The sequence below is a fragment of the Malus domestica genome, chromosome 02 (assembly GCF_042453785.1).
Source record: "Malus domestica chromosome 02, GDT2T_hap1".
Taxonomy (NCBI): Eukaryota; Viridiplantae; Streptophyta; class Magnoliopsida; order Rosales; family Rosaceae; genus Malus; species Malus domestica.
Window position 1 is genome coordinate 6158952 of NC_091662.1, and position 13766 is coordinate 6172717.

The following is a 13766-nucleotide window of genomic DNA, read 5'->3' on the forward strand; positions in this document are numbered from 1 at the left end:
TCTGTTGGGTTAATAAAATGATATATAACATTGACCTCGCTGACATACAAACTGTAGCTGAACGAGTAATTACAAGCTGCGACGGTTAACCTAGAAATCTAAGTAACGACCCTCCTCCTGCATCTTTCCCAAATTTGCCCCCTTTTGAACCCACAAAATTTCACTGCATCCATGCCATACATAGTGATTAACAAATGATATTAATTTACAAGGAGAGCTAGTGATTCTACCAGCTGCTCAGGAGGATGCAGTAGCCGCTCCCCTATACCATCGAACTCCACCAGGGAAAACAGAGAAACACTTCTCTACAGTTCTGAGGACATCCAAGTACTTACGCTCCAACTGCCGTAACTGCATCTTCGTCGGTAGAATCAGGCGAAACAATTTCCTCTACAGGACCTTCGCCCATAAGTTCTGTTTCTGCTTCCTTGGCTGCCACATCATCAACTAGCTTCTCCGTAAGCTTTGCTGTAAGTTCCTCCATAGCAGTACTATTCTCGGACAAAAACCTTTTCAAGGCATCCTTGCCACGGAAACTTTGACCATTTAAGTCGTACATTGCGCCAGCTTTTGTGATGAATTTGTTTTTCAATCCCAAATCAATGATCTCAGATTCCCGACATATACCCTTACCAAACTCAAGCTCTATCTGAACAGTTCTGAATGGAGGAGCGAGTTTGTTCTTCACTATCTTCACCTGAACTTGACTTCCTATAGTCTGCATGGAAATTTAATTTCTTTCAAAAGGATGCATAAATAACATAGCATTTAATCCTCCAACCAAAAGAAACACAAAAACATGTAAATAAGCCCATGTTACTCCATTCAGGTAATATTTTCAATCAAATGATTGGATATTCTGCTGAAAGTAGCCTTAATAAAACCTAGATACTTTCACACTAATCAAATAGGTACTCAACGACAATTCAATTGACAAAAAAAACGACAACTCTAATTTTTAGATGAGCAAAGTTCAAATTCATTAACAAAATGGACAAATGGAGTCGGTAACTACCTCTTCTCCCTTCTTTACAAGTCCTATTCTCCTCATATTAAGGCGCACTGAAGCATAAAACTTCAAAGCATTGCCGCCACAAGTAACTTCAGTTGGCCCACCAAATCCTCCAAAAGTAGAAAGCTTCGCCCTCACCTAAAGATAGACAAACAATTGGAGAAGTCTGAGCACCAAACAAATATTCATGAAATGATGAATATCATATTATCTTCAAAAATACAAAACAGAAATCTCAGAAAATGATAAGATTATGTGTAAAAGTGTTTGTACTTGTAACTTTCACAAATGATAAGTTTTTTATGTTGTGTAAATGTATCAAATATAATAATGAAATCGAATGCCATTACCTGATTTGTAAAGATTAATATTGTCTGTGATAGAGATAAAGAGTGACTCAATTTGCGAAGTGCCTGGCTCATTAGTCTAGCCTGCATTGCCATATGAGCATCACCCATCTCACCATCAAGTTCACCTTTAGGCACAAGTGCAGCCACCTGTCATCATATGAAAACCCTTCATCTACCGTGCAAAGTAAAAGACAAACTCTGTCAAAAAAATATATACAAAAGCCTCATGAGATGATATGAAGGTGAAAAACATTCAAACAGAACAAAAACCAAGGAGAATTTATAAGAACACATCAAGCATGCTCAATGAACATGGAAAAGGCTAACATGGATAAATTGCACTGAAAACAAAATGTTACTGAAAAGCACCTTACTTACACTGTCAACAACAACAACATCAACTGAGCCACTGCGGACTAGAGTGTCTACAAGACTGAGGGCTTGCTCACCAGAATCAGGTTGTGAGAGAAGTAGATTCTCAGTGTTTACCCCGATAGACTGAGCCAGTGTAGGATCAAGAGCGTGCTCAGCGTCAACAAAAACACATGTCCCTACATAAATAAGTTGCATAAGACTAGGAACTCAATATCACGACAACAGCCAATATAAAAATCACCAACATAAGATAAACCTACAAGTTAATTGACATTAACAGATTACCCTGCACCAAAAGATGGTCTCAATCGGTTCTTCATGAGTAAATATTGAAACATGAAGAATTTACATTTTACACACCAGCCATAACCATTAAATGTGCACCAAACCCAATCCTTCGATGCCCATTGTATAACATCGCTTCAACATTTCAAGCTAATAGATCAAAGAAATTTACTAATTTGACTAGACCAGCAAGAAAAAAAAAGCATAGGTATCGTAGATGCAGAGGAAGAGACACAGTGATAGATAGTATCAGATATACTTTTTACAGGACAAAGACTCAAACAACTGTTCTAATTCCAAGAAACTGAGGAGATGATATAGAAATACATTTTAGATGTGTGCATGTATGGAGGTACCGTATTTTTACATATACTGAACAACTTAAAGAAATAATGAAAACTTGCGTCTTTCGCATACAACAGCCATACCATGTTCAATATGTGCAGTGCACTATGTTCATTTGCCACCAAATTTAAGTAAGAAAATGCCATAGTCTAACCTCCTTGCTTCTGTGCTTCGGCTATTACATGAAGAGCCAGAGTAGTTTTCCCAGAAGCCTCAGCACCATATATCTCCACAACACGTCCCTGCAGAAAATGAATGAATATCACGAGAAGCAAATACATATTCCAAGCTGAAGTATAAGGTCAAATCTGCCTCGCGTCTTATGCACAAAAACATTCATATGACCAAGACCATAATCTGCTATAATGACCCTAAACATTCAGCTGATTAAGCACACATGATACCTTTGGAAATCCACCAATTCCCAGTGCCATGTCCAAAGAAAAAGAACCCGTAGATACCACTGGGACTTGTCTAGGAGAGACGGATCGACCAAGCCACATTATAGATCCCTTTCCAAATGAGGACGTAATCTGATCCAGGGCTTGCTTCAGGGCCAACTCCTTCTTCGACAAATTCTCATCACAGGAGTCACTTCCATCCGACTTAGATTTCTTTCTAACTTCAGACAGAATTGCAAATATTTTCAAAATCAAAAGGAGCACAAACCGTGTTTTATGGCAGCACATAATGGACAATAGCTATCCTATTATATAACAAGTTAATTTAGTAAAACAATCAGTTAAACTCCATGCCATATGAAGATAACTCATTAAACGCAATAATATGGACAAAAACAACAACAAAAACAAAGCCTTTTCCCACTAAGTGGGGTCGGCTATATGAATCCTAGAACGCCATTGCACTCAATTCTGTGTCATGTCTTTCGTTAGATCCAAGTACTCTAAATCTTTTCTTAGAGAACGCAAAAATATGGACGGGGCCATGAAATTATTAAAGTTTACAAACATCTTAATACCAAACACTGTCTCTCTTTTTCAGTCCTGTTTTCACTCTTATTTCCGCTAAACAATCACAAGAAGTATTTATTGATATACTTAAAACTCCGTTATAAAACCTCCGAATTCATTCGAAACAAATAAAAATATACATAAAATCTAACATTTCCCAAAATGCAAATTATTGAAAGCATCAGGAAGAATAAGAATTAAAAATTTAAAGCAAGCACCTTTCGAAGAAAAATTGCAAAACTGGGTAGATGTACCCAATAATCCTCTCCGGTCCATCTGCGAAACAAAACGAACAAAAAATTAGACGCCGGAAGCTCAGAAGTTATAATTTTGATTAATTCAAACATTAATTTTTCCTAAACATTCCCAGAAACCAAACAGACAGCCATTGAGTAAACAAAAGGAAAAAACTTTCTTGTTTCACAAATGAAGGAACGGCAAACCTGTGGCGGGAATAGGAAACGTTTCATGGAAAGAGCGTTTCGGAGAAGCCTGGCCATTGGTGACGAACTCCAAGCTTCCAAACCTCCACAACCCACAGCTTCTCCGGAATCAGATTAGTGATGAAATAAGAGGTAGAAGGTGACCGGAAAATCAATTTAGGAAACTATAAGAAGCCATGCATATCAGGCAATGGCAGAGGAAGAGAGAGAGAGAGAGAGGGAGGAGAGAGAGTCTGGGTTTTAGGGTTATAGGGTAATTTCCCTCCTTTTTGAAATGCTGGAGCAAGCATCGCAGAGAGAAGCGGAAGAGTGTCGGAGTGGAGGAGACTGGAGACCTTGACTGCTTGGGCTCACGACCCTTTTAAATACGAGAGTGGATCTTAGGATCCTGTTTGTGAGGATCCGGAATCCATCCATCATTCATCGTACATCGTGCGGTCAGTTTTTATCAGGTACTATTTATATTCAATTTTAAATAAAAAAATTATAATAATTTCTGATTGCACAATGTACAATAAACGGATTTGATTAGAGTATCTTCAAGATCATCACTAAGAGGATCTAGCGATGATCCTCCTAGTTTAAATACAATGGGCATTTTCCTATAATCTCACTCAAATTTTTAGGATCATCACTAAGAGGATCTAGCGATGATCCTCCTAGTTTAAATACAATGGGCATTTTCCTATAATCTCACTCAATTTTTTTTTCTTTCTATTTTTTTTATTTTATTATACAAATAGAGAGGAGAAATACTGCATTGTAACCTCGAATGCATAGATAAATGCTCGGACGCTATTTTTCTGTGATGAAGGCCAAGTCATTCCTTCAATAATATATTCACTCATTATACAACTTACATTTATGTTTTTAAATTGGTTCATCCGGATTTCCTTAAAAACATAAGTTTAATAAATCGGAAGCCTGATTCCTCCACTTGTTTTTAAATGAGCACTTCCAAGTTTCTTGAAAATTAAGTGTTTGGATGTGCTTTTTATATTGATTAAAAGCACTTTTGATAAAAGTGCTTTTGTAACCATTAGTAAAATTACAAATGCATTTTAAACAAGCATTTAAAATGCTTCATGCAAGAAACATAAGTGTTGCTTTTTCCAAAATGCACTTAGAGCACTTTTGAAATCCAATACTTTCACCAAATGCACTTTCAATCGTTTTAAATTTTAAACGAGCCATAACCCTTCTAAATGCTTTTTCAATAAGTACTTGCATTTCCAACTGATCTTCTACCTTATTGCTTTTCTCACCTTCTTAGTGATGAAACTTTTAGGGGCCAAAAGAAAAGTGATGAAACTTTAGGCGCCTAAAAGAAGAATGATGACTTTAGTCCTCGGCTCCCATGTCCCCAACAACTTAACAATCTCGAAAAAAAAAGAACAAAAAAAGCCACATCTTATAGAGCAACATTTACAATTGTAAGCTTTTCAACACGTCTTTGTTTTAGTAAATTGAGACACAACGTGCTAGTGAACCCGTTCCATGTATGTCCTCCGCATCTTCAGATGTCCAACACAAGATAGAGACAATCAAACGAGAAATAAAGGCCGAAAATTACACAAATCAATAATAGATTACTAGAAAACATTGTCTATCGAATTCAGACATACGCCAACAAATCACAATGACATCCAAACCATCTTTCATCACATTCCTCCTAAACCAGCATGGAAAAGAAAACAAAAGGTAAAAAAATATATCGGCCACACAAAACTGCCCAGCAACCATTTTCTATTAAAACAGTCTGAAGGTCCAACGAGAACTCACAGCTAATCAACCCGCCTTTCCGAAACAATCATATTCTACTGCTGTTTGCATTCTGGAGGCCTTTCACCCTGCTCCCCGGTTGGTGCTCTTGCACTCTTCTACATTATGTAACACGTGTTATTAGTATATGCAAACAAACAGTTCATTTTCGAAACAACAAAACGATTAGATATTCAACTTATGAACGATTTTTAACAACTAGGCAACATACCTTGTGGCTAGCTGAAGTCTGCGTCAGAATCAATTGCATAAGAAAATAATAACCGTCAGTTCAAACTTCAAACACATAGAAGAATGCAAGAGGAGAAAAGATGATCAAAATGTTTAAAACACTGCACCTTCTTTTTGGTTTTGCCTTCATCTTCATCGTCTTCATCATCTTCCTCGTCTTCTTCATCCTCATCATCTTCGTCTTCCTCTTCGTCATCTTCATCTTCATCTTCTTCATCTTCTTCCAAGTCTCCAAAATCTTCTCCCTCAATGGCCTCTCCAGTATACCATGAAACAGCATGGGGGATGATCTTATCTCGAATGGTAGACCTACACAAAAAAGGATGCCAATACGAGAAGAAAAATTTAAACAAAGCACTCAATCAGAAAATTCCCAAACCATCTAGGACTAGTACCAAGGCCTGGAATCTGTCTACAAGTAGAAGTTATAAACTCACCCAATGTCATAATCATTTTCCATCTGGTTTTGGAGCTCCTCGGCCTGTTGAAAAGAGGTACAAATAAGAGACTACAAAGGACAAAAACCTTGAAAGAGAAACAAAAAAGTAAAGAAGAGTGTCTTACAACATCCTCATCAATATCTTCGTCGTCCTCAGGGACTTGAGGCGGACTGAAAAAGTTGAAGAAACTTTCGCAATTTTCAGTTCTAGTTATTGGCTTAGCATTCTTAGATCCCTTCTTAGGCTTCTTCTTAAGAAGCTTTTGTGTCAAGCATTTAGAAGGATACCATTCAATCTCCGTCCTACAAAGCACCAGGTACCAGACATTGTATTAAATTAAGTATACAAACTATGATGCACGGGCCATCTTGGTCACATAAGTATGAACTAAGAAACCGAACCATTTAGCAAAAGGCAAGGCTCCCGAACATACCCTATTGCTTTCTCGAGAATGGGTTCATTTTCATCAATCATGTGGTATGTCTTTGTCAAGATAGAGTTCTTAAAATAGGGATTGGTGTCAAAGTAGAACTCCAGTTTGAAGCCCTTAGGGTTATCTATCCTAAACCACTTGATGTCTTTAAGATATTTAAGAGCACCTTCATCACGCTCAGATATCTGGTGATACAAAAAAATAAAAAAAAACAATTGAGCTGACAAACAACAAAGTAATTATGAACATCAAATATGAGAACTCTAGGCACAATAAACACCTCCTCAGCTAGCACTTCATTGTTCTTCATTGCGTTGAGCCAGAAATCAGGAACTCCTTTTTCTGCGAAAATAAATACGCACGCAAAGACAAGAAATTAACATTTGCACACAATAATAAAAAACTATATAGGTCCTGAATAACTATCAAGAGTATACCTTCGGAATCTTTACCCTCTTCTGTTGTTGCTGCTTCATTAGTGACTCCTTCAGCTTCAACAACACAATTTACAATCTCGTATCTCTGCAGAGTGTTCAGTACGATTTATTTTAAAACGAAATACATGAAAATAAATGAAGTAAAGCTCCTCATTCACAAAATAGTAAGAAACCTATAAGCAAAAGAAACGGGACATCAATCACACTAACTCAGGCCAGGGGTGCCACCGCTACCTCACTTAGGTAGAGCAGTGACAAGCCACTAAACCACGTAGCCATACATAACATATTTAATAAAATAAATAAAACGAATAAGAAAGAAGCATCCCACATATGAACCCTTCGTATTTGAGAATATACAATATATATAGAACACTGCAGTATGTAGAACAGTAGAACACCTTGGTATACAAAGGTTGATACAATTTCTGATATTTGGCTTCAAGAGCTGCTCTCTCCTCGAAAAACTTTGCCTCAAGTTCATCATGCTGGGTCTGCAAGTAAAGAAAGTCTTAGGGTGCTTCACACTTCAAGATAATATATTCACTTTTTACATATTCCATCACATAATACTAAGAGAATGAACAACTCCAACCAATTTGTCAATCAAACACAGTATTTTTCAAGAACCAACAAAAAAACGCAACTGAAACTCCAATTTTAAAAATTGTTAAGCTATTATCCGCTGCAGAAACCCGTCATATCAATCAAAATGGTAACTAAACAGAAAATATAAATGAAATAAGAGTATAATCTGATTAACCAACAAAACAAAGTATGAAAAGACATGAAACTATGAGCAATCCAGCATATCAAAGCACTAAACTTCAAGCTTCAGAGTGAGTAAGAATCATACCTGAATCTCTCTAAGGACATCGACCCGCTTTCGGACTGCAGGAGATAAGCTCTCGAGGATATCAGAGTGCTGCCCGGCCAAACTCTCTATCTTATTCTGCACAAACACAACAAACGCAAGCTCCATCAGCCAAACAAACACTTAACCGCAAAGAACAAACAGACCAAAAGCTAAACAGACTGTAAAATTGAAATTTCCTGCTAATTAACAGGGTAAGAGTCTGTTTGGTTGCCGAGAAAATTGAATACTAACCTTGAGAGCATTGACGAGGCCTGCTCGATCCACGTCGTTGAGAGCTTCAGAAACAAAAAACCAGAAGCAGAGTAAGATCACCGCATCAGATTACAAAACATCAGAAAGTTAAGAGAGAGTGAGTACCACCTGAGGAGAGATCGGACATGTTGATATTATCCTTATCGCTGCCCATTCCGATTTGCAGAGAGGGAGGGACGGAGGGAGGAGGAGGAAGAAGGCGGCAAAGCTAAAACCCTAGAAGCGGTGGGAGGGGGGAGGAAAAAGGGTAAAGGGAGTTTCAAAACGTGGCCTCCGTTATATCCTCTCTCTCCCTCGTTTAAATACCTAGCCTAACATCCCCCCTCTCTCCCCTTTATTGTGGATGGTAGTGAGAGCTGTCCAAAATTTAAAATATTTAATTTTATTCTTTATTTTTGAAGGGAGGCCCACAATAAGGTAGGTTAGGCATTGGGCTTAGTTTGGTGGCAATGAGGCCCAATTTTGCTCTACATATTGTGGTTCGTGAAATTTGAACTCAGGGTCTCCACCGACGACAATAACTATGTAGATGGAGGAAATGTTCACTACTCGTATAATGGTAATGTTCTCTTTCTAATATATGGTACTTGTATTTAGAAATTTGAACTCAGTATCTCCTCCAATGATTGGGTGTTGAATTTGGAATTGTTGCGTAGATACAACAACAACAAAGCCTTTTTCCCACTAAGTGGGGTCAGCTATTTATAAGGATTCGACGTAACCTAGGAGTGCCGGCTGTTGACTACATGATGCCCTCCCCCTTCTCCTTTATCCGAGCTTGAGACCTGCAATGTAAGATAAACTTACACATGGGGAATTGTTGGGTAGATGAAGGAAATTATTCATTAATCAATAATTAATTAATGTTTCCTATTCACAGTCTGATATGTTGCCAATTATATGAGCCTTTATGTTACAAAGATTTTAATTAGGCGTGTTTTTATGTTTATTCACATCATGAATATGCCATGTTTAATTATGGAAAATGTATCGGCAAAACTTCTAAAAACGCCTATGCGTTTGATAGAAAAAAAGTTCAAAATCTTCTAGGTCATAAAAGCATTATTTGGATAAGCACTTCTCATAGGCTTCTTTATGAAGCACTTAATTTTTAATAAAAATTTCAACATGTTTCTGATGAAACCACTTCTACAGCATACACGCTTGTAAGTGCTTTCTACATAAGCAATCCCAGACAAGCCCAATTATCTCGGCATTTTCATATAGAAAATTGAAAACGACAATGATGATGAAGTGATGCCATGAACAAGCTGAAGTTCATTCCATAAACTAAACAAAATCAAACATTCAATACAGTAGTGTTCTTTAACGCCTAATACAGTAGCTATTTAGATATGACTGTATCTCTTCCCAAGCTATTCAGAATTGACCGATACCAAGCTGCTTATCCTGCAATCCAATATGAAAGATCGTTTCTTGCAACCCCTCTTGCCCTAGAAAAATACAAAAGATTATAGTAAGAAATGATCTTACAAATTTTGGGGAAGTTTAATGGAAATTCTTGTGCCGTCTTAACCATCGTTTTCAGTGCTTTCCGCATCTTTCCCTCGATCACCACTAGCTGCTGGCTTCTCAGGAGTCACAAACCGTCCACTCATAGGATCAACAGGTCGCGTGTCACGTGGCCCTCCCTTACGTCCCATTGCCACCATTGGTGGTGGAGGCAACAGCCCAGCTCTGAAAAGAATACGCTGCACTGGATCCGAAGGCTGAGCTCCAACGGATAGCCAATACCTGCAGAAAGAGTGAACAAACTGATGGGATACAGCAGATAAACTTTTAATTTGAAAACATGAATTCTCTCTCATAAGCCTCCTGGGAAGAATTGTTTCAGCTTCTCAAAATTTCAAAAGAATTCCATTAAATTTCAACATAAGAGTACCCATAATAAGCATGGAATCAAGCAACCCTACTATTGAGATCCAGATCTCAAACTCACAGAAATTTCTACCAATAAAGTGTCTTGATCCAAATTTGACAATTTTTCAGTGAGCATATACCCTCCTCCTTATGTATATATCTCGCAAGACATCTAGCCTCTGTCATCATTAGTGGGTCATATTTACACACAATAACATACGCACCCGTCAAGTTCTAGCATGAATACAAGAAGACTATACAAGTTAACCCTCACAGTCGAGTGATAATTTGTACATGCATGAGGAACAATAGGAAACATATAATCAACTCACAGAGCTAAATATTGAACATCTTTCAAACCAGTACATGATAACATCCCAAAACAAAAGCTAAAAACATTGATTTTGAATACCCCAGGACCAAAAAGCGCAATTTAACTGATAAACAAGTGCAACTAAAGGCAATTCACCGAGAATTAAACATACAAAATGAAGCGTTGCTGAAAACCACTTACTTCACTCTTTCAAAGTTCAGACCCATTCATTTTCCACCATCTTGTAAGAGACTTGTTGAATACTTAAATAAACACACATTATATGCTTGTTCCCCATGTTTTCATTACATTCCAATACTTCATAATACATATATATATATATATATATACATATATATATATATATATAATTCTATTTTGTAGTCTTTGATGAAATTACATATATTTTAGGAATAAACTGACACTTATTTACATGAAATATAGTAGATTTACTTAAATCCGCCTAGCCGCCTAGGCGCTAGGCCCCAGCTCGCCGCCCGACCAGCGCCTAGCGTCTTTTAGAACCTTGCATATACTGAACATCTTTCATACCAATACCTGATAACTTCCGAAAACAAAAGCTAAAAATAGTGATTTTGAATAAACCGGGACCAAAATGCGCAATTTAACTGATAACGAAGTGCAACTAAAGGCAATTCACCGATAATTAACATACGAAATGAAGCATTGCCGAAAGCCACTTACTTCACTCTTTCAAAGTTCAGACCCATTCGTTTTCCACCATCTTGGCCTGTAAAATTTCATATAAATCACAGAGCATCAGCATATCACTAACTATATTACTCAGACGACAAAAGACCCAATAGCTTTCTCTGAATATTCATAACCAAAATGTGTAAGGTATCACTTCTCCAACATTTTCTAAGCAGCCAAACATTATCCATCTGAATTTTGATCCGAATTCATCAAATTCCGCTTTACCAATACAAAAATGCAACATTTCTATGGTTTCTAATTAACACGATGCAATTAGAACCCACAAACGTTTGAAAAAAATATATATAAAATTACAGCACAGAAACAGAAAAGAGAGAAGACCTGGCAAGGGATTGTAGTAGCCCAAGACTTCGAGGTGCTTGCCGTCTCTCGGAGATCGGCTATCGGCCGCCATGACCCGATAAAACGGCCTATTTTTGCATCCGAACCTCGCCAATCGGATCCTCACCACCATTTTCTCAGCTCCACTAAACGATCGCCTGGGAAAATTCAGTAAGCTGACACTGCGCTTATCTGCTTTCTAGGGTTTAAGGAACTGGGAAATTAGAATGTTTAGGATCCGAGTTCTTGGACCTCCTTCGGGTCCAGTTTTAAAAACCGGTTTGGCCCAATAGGACTTGAGGCCTATTTTACAAGGGCCACGTTGAAGATTGTTGTGTCTTAAAAAAAATAAAGACAGACAATTAAGTGGACGTTGCGTCTGATAACGCCGGTTTGGCGTTACATGAAAATGAGAAAAAAACGACAAAAGTGACCGCCTCATTTTGACGGTTTAAACTATCGAAAGCAAATCTAACAATCAAGAAATGGCCACGTAATCATCTAATTCAGACAAAAATTCTAAACAGAAACACATTGTCGCGGACGCCGGGTGCGTTAGTTGGTTTAGACTTCAATCCGCTGGTCAACTCAATAGGCTTGGGTTCGACTTGTTCAAGTTCATTGTCACTTAAGAAAATTGGCAACTCAATCTACTTAAATTACTTTTAGTCTGGGAGGAGTTCCACGTGTTGAGCTTGATTAGTTTATTTCTTATTCCTAATATACAGTTTGTGTGGAGATGCTTTTAAAATACTTGAAGCATTTTTAGTGAAAATGTTTTTAAAATCAATCCTTAGTAAAAATTCAAGTGAATCTTGAAAAAGCTTCATGCTGTTAGCAATCCCACATCAGTGGGGTTAAAGAAAAGCAATGACTTTAAATATGATTACTCCACTCTAACTAATACCGAGATCTTTCGTGATAAAACCTCACACCTGACGGATTGGGAGAGTGGTAAAGTTGGGGATAGTATCGGTGTCGTTAGAGTAGGGTCCCCCGGGCCCGTCGATCTAAAAAAAATTTCAACATAGTATCAGAGCCCACGGTTATAGACCCGTGCAAGCCAACGAGCTTGTCACCACAAAGTGTGGGCTTAGAAACAAGTTTGGACTCTTAACATACAGTCGGCCTCTGAGTTCTTAAAAGTCACTTCCTGAAAAAGATTGAAAACAAGTTTGGACTCCATTGAAGCCAACCTCTGAGTTTTAATTACAGATGTGTGGATCTCCACGTGCAAACCACTAAATGGAATTACACGTGAGGGGGCGTGTTAGCAGTCCCACATTGGTGGGGGTAAAGAAAAGCAATGACTTTAAATATGATTACCCCACTCTAACTAATACCAAGGTCTTTTGTGGTAAAACCCCACACCTGACGAATTGGGCAGGTGGTAAAGTTAGAGACAATATCGGTGTCATTAGAGTTAGACCCCCCGAGCCCATCAATCTAAATAAAAAAATTCCAACACCTGCAAGAGCACATATCTAGTCCTTCTTCCAAAAAGCATTTGAAGTGCTTTTGGAATCCAAAATCAGTTTCACCAAAAGTTTTTCAATCATTTAAAAAGCGTTTTCAAATGAACTCATAGTATGACAGACAAATAATCAATACTCACGTCAAATTAGCCTTAAATAATTTGATTTTGATGTTATATCAAGTTTCACCATTTAGTCAAACATTAATAAACAAGTGCATTTAAAAGTTACTAAATTTAATGTATAAATCTATTTAATATACATGTTCGTTTAATTATTGTCATTCAGAGAGGTTGATTTCAACCGATTTAATAATACTTCAACCCAACACAATCCAAAATTCAACCCATGTGGAGGTTGGGTTAGTCGATAAGCCCACCAAAAATCTCTTCCTCATGGTGCAATATTGGCAAGCGAACAACAAAATACATTGTGTGCAACTGATCTCAGTGTTACCGTGATCCTTTCTAAGCTCCACCCGTTGATATGCATAAGAATTGTTTCCAATCTGTTTAGAGACTTGAGTTTTAAGTTTCGGAAGGGGACCCGGAGGATCCCTTCCTCCTAATCCACAAAGTTAGGGGATCTTGACCATTAAAATTTGATCTAACAGCTACAAATAGGGGCTCACTTTAAAAGTTATAATAATTTTAGCTGTTTGATTAAATTTTAATGGCCTATATCTCTGAACTTGGTGGATTAGGAGGAAATGATCTAGAGATGATCCCTATCCTTAAGTTTCAACTCTTGTGCTCAGATGTTCAGAGACTCCAATTTAAATCAATGATCAAATCTCACACTTAGT

At 37.6% G+C, this 13766-nt stretch overlaps 3 protein-coding genes across 7 annotated transcripts; all 3 read right to left on the reverse strand.

Moving 5' to 3' along the window:
- Positions 1-4: 4 nt before the first annotated feature.
- Positions 5-4119, reverse strand: LOC103418069 (DNA repair protein recA homolog 3, mitochondrial-like). Of its 4 annotated transcripts, none has more exons than XM_070814453.1 (8): positions 3782-4119; positions 3557-3614; positions 2772-2985; positions 2522-2609; positions 1741-1913; positions 1363-1509; positions 1016-1150; positions 5-718 (listed from the first exon to the last, which is right to left on the reverse strand). In XM_070814453.1, exons 3-8 carry the CDS (start codon positions 2868-2870, stop codon positions 332-334), a joined length of 1029 nt encoding a protein of 342 aa, XP_070670554.1. In that variant the 5' UTR covers positions 2871-2985; positions 3557-3614; positions 3782-4119; the 3' UTR covers positions 5-331. The 4 variants fall into 4 exon arrangements, with proteins under 4 accessions (XP_070670554.1, XP_028944490.1, XP_008354440.2 ...); XM_029088657.2 differs by having other exon boundaries at positions 1732-1913; XM_008356218.4 differs by having other exon boundaries at positions 2772-2989.
- Positions 4120-5350: 1231 nt separating this feature from the next.
- Positions 5351-8581, reverse strand: LOC103418071 (nucleosome assembly protein 1;2-like). The gene is made up of 12 exons (XM_008356220.4): positions 8342-8581; positions 8213-8256; positions 7961-8056; positions 7506-7598; positions 7105-7189; positions 6948-7009; positions 6668-6852; positions 6359-6536; positions 6232-6275; positions 5902-6103; positions 5775-5792; positions 5351-5661 (listed from the first exon to the last, which is right to left on the reverse strand). Exons 1-12 carry the CDS (start codon positions 8385-8387, stop codon positions 5599-5601), a joined length of 1116 nt encoding a protein of 371 aa, XP_008354442.2. The 5' UTR covers positions 8388-8581; the 3' UTR covers positions 5351-5598.
- Positions 8582-9491: 910 nt separating this feature from the next.
- Positions 9492-11759, reverse strand: LOC103406817 (small ribosomal subunit protein bS16m/bS16c-like). 2 transcript variants are annotated; one of them, XM_070807028.1, is made up of 4 exons: positions 11487-11759; positions 11133-11178; positions 9771-9988; positions 9492-9687 (listed from the first exon to the last, which is right to left on the reverse strand). In XM_070807028.1, exons 1-4 carry the CDS (start codon positions 11617-11619, stop codon positions 9614-9616), a joined length of 471 nt encoding a protein of 156 aa, XP_070663129.1. In that variant the 5' UTR covers positions 11620-11759; the 3' UTR covers positions 9492-9613. The 2 variants fall into 2 exon arrangements, with proteins under 2 accessions (XP_070663129.1, XP_008344026.1); XM_008345804.3 differs by having other exon boundaries at positions 9492-9643; positions 9728-9988.
- Positions 11760-13766: the final 2007 nt, after the last annotated feature.

Excerpts from the sequence above, each read along its gene's own strand:
- LOC103418071 (XM_008356220.4), bottom strand. The coding sequence starts at position 8,387 with ATGGGCAGCGATAAGGATAATATCAACATGTCCGATCTCTCCTCAG. Across the intron at positions 7,190-7,505 it reads ATCAACCTTTGTATACCAAG|AGATACGAGATTGTAAATTG; the intron begins GTGTTCTACTGT and ends AACACTCTGCAG. Across the intron at positions 6,104-6,231 it reads GAAAATGATTATGACATTGG|GTCTACCATTCGAGATAAGA; the intron begins GTGAGTTTATAA and ends TTTTTTGTGTAG.
- LOC103418069 (XM_008356217.4), bottom strand. The coding sequence starts at position 3,838 with ATGGCCAGGCTTCTCCGAAACGCTCTTTCCATGAAACGTTTCCTATTC. Across the intron at positions 2,610-2,771 it reads GAATTGGTGGATTTCCAAAG|GGACGTGTTGTGGAGATATA; the intron begins GTATCATGTGTG and ends CATTTTCTGCAG. Across the intron at positions 1,510-1,731 it reads TTGTTGACAGTGTAAGTAAG|GTGGCTGCACTTGTGCCTAA; the intron begins GTGCTTTTCAGT and ends ATATGATGACAG.
- LOC103406817 (XM_070807028.1), bottom strand. The coding sequence starts at position 11,619 with ATGGTGGTGAGGATCCGATTGGCGAGGTTCGGATGCAAAAATAGGCCG. Across the intron at positions 11,179-11,486 it reads CTACTACAATCCCTTGCCAG|GCCAAGATGGTGGAAAACGA; the intron begins GTCTTCTCTCTT and ends GAAATTTTACAG. Across the intron at positions 9,989-11,132 it reads CTGAACTTTGAAAGAGTGAA|GTATTGGCTATCCGTTGGAG; the intron begins GTAAGTGGCTTT and ends CTCTTTCTGCAG.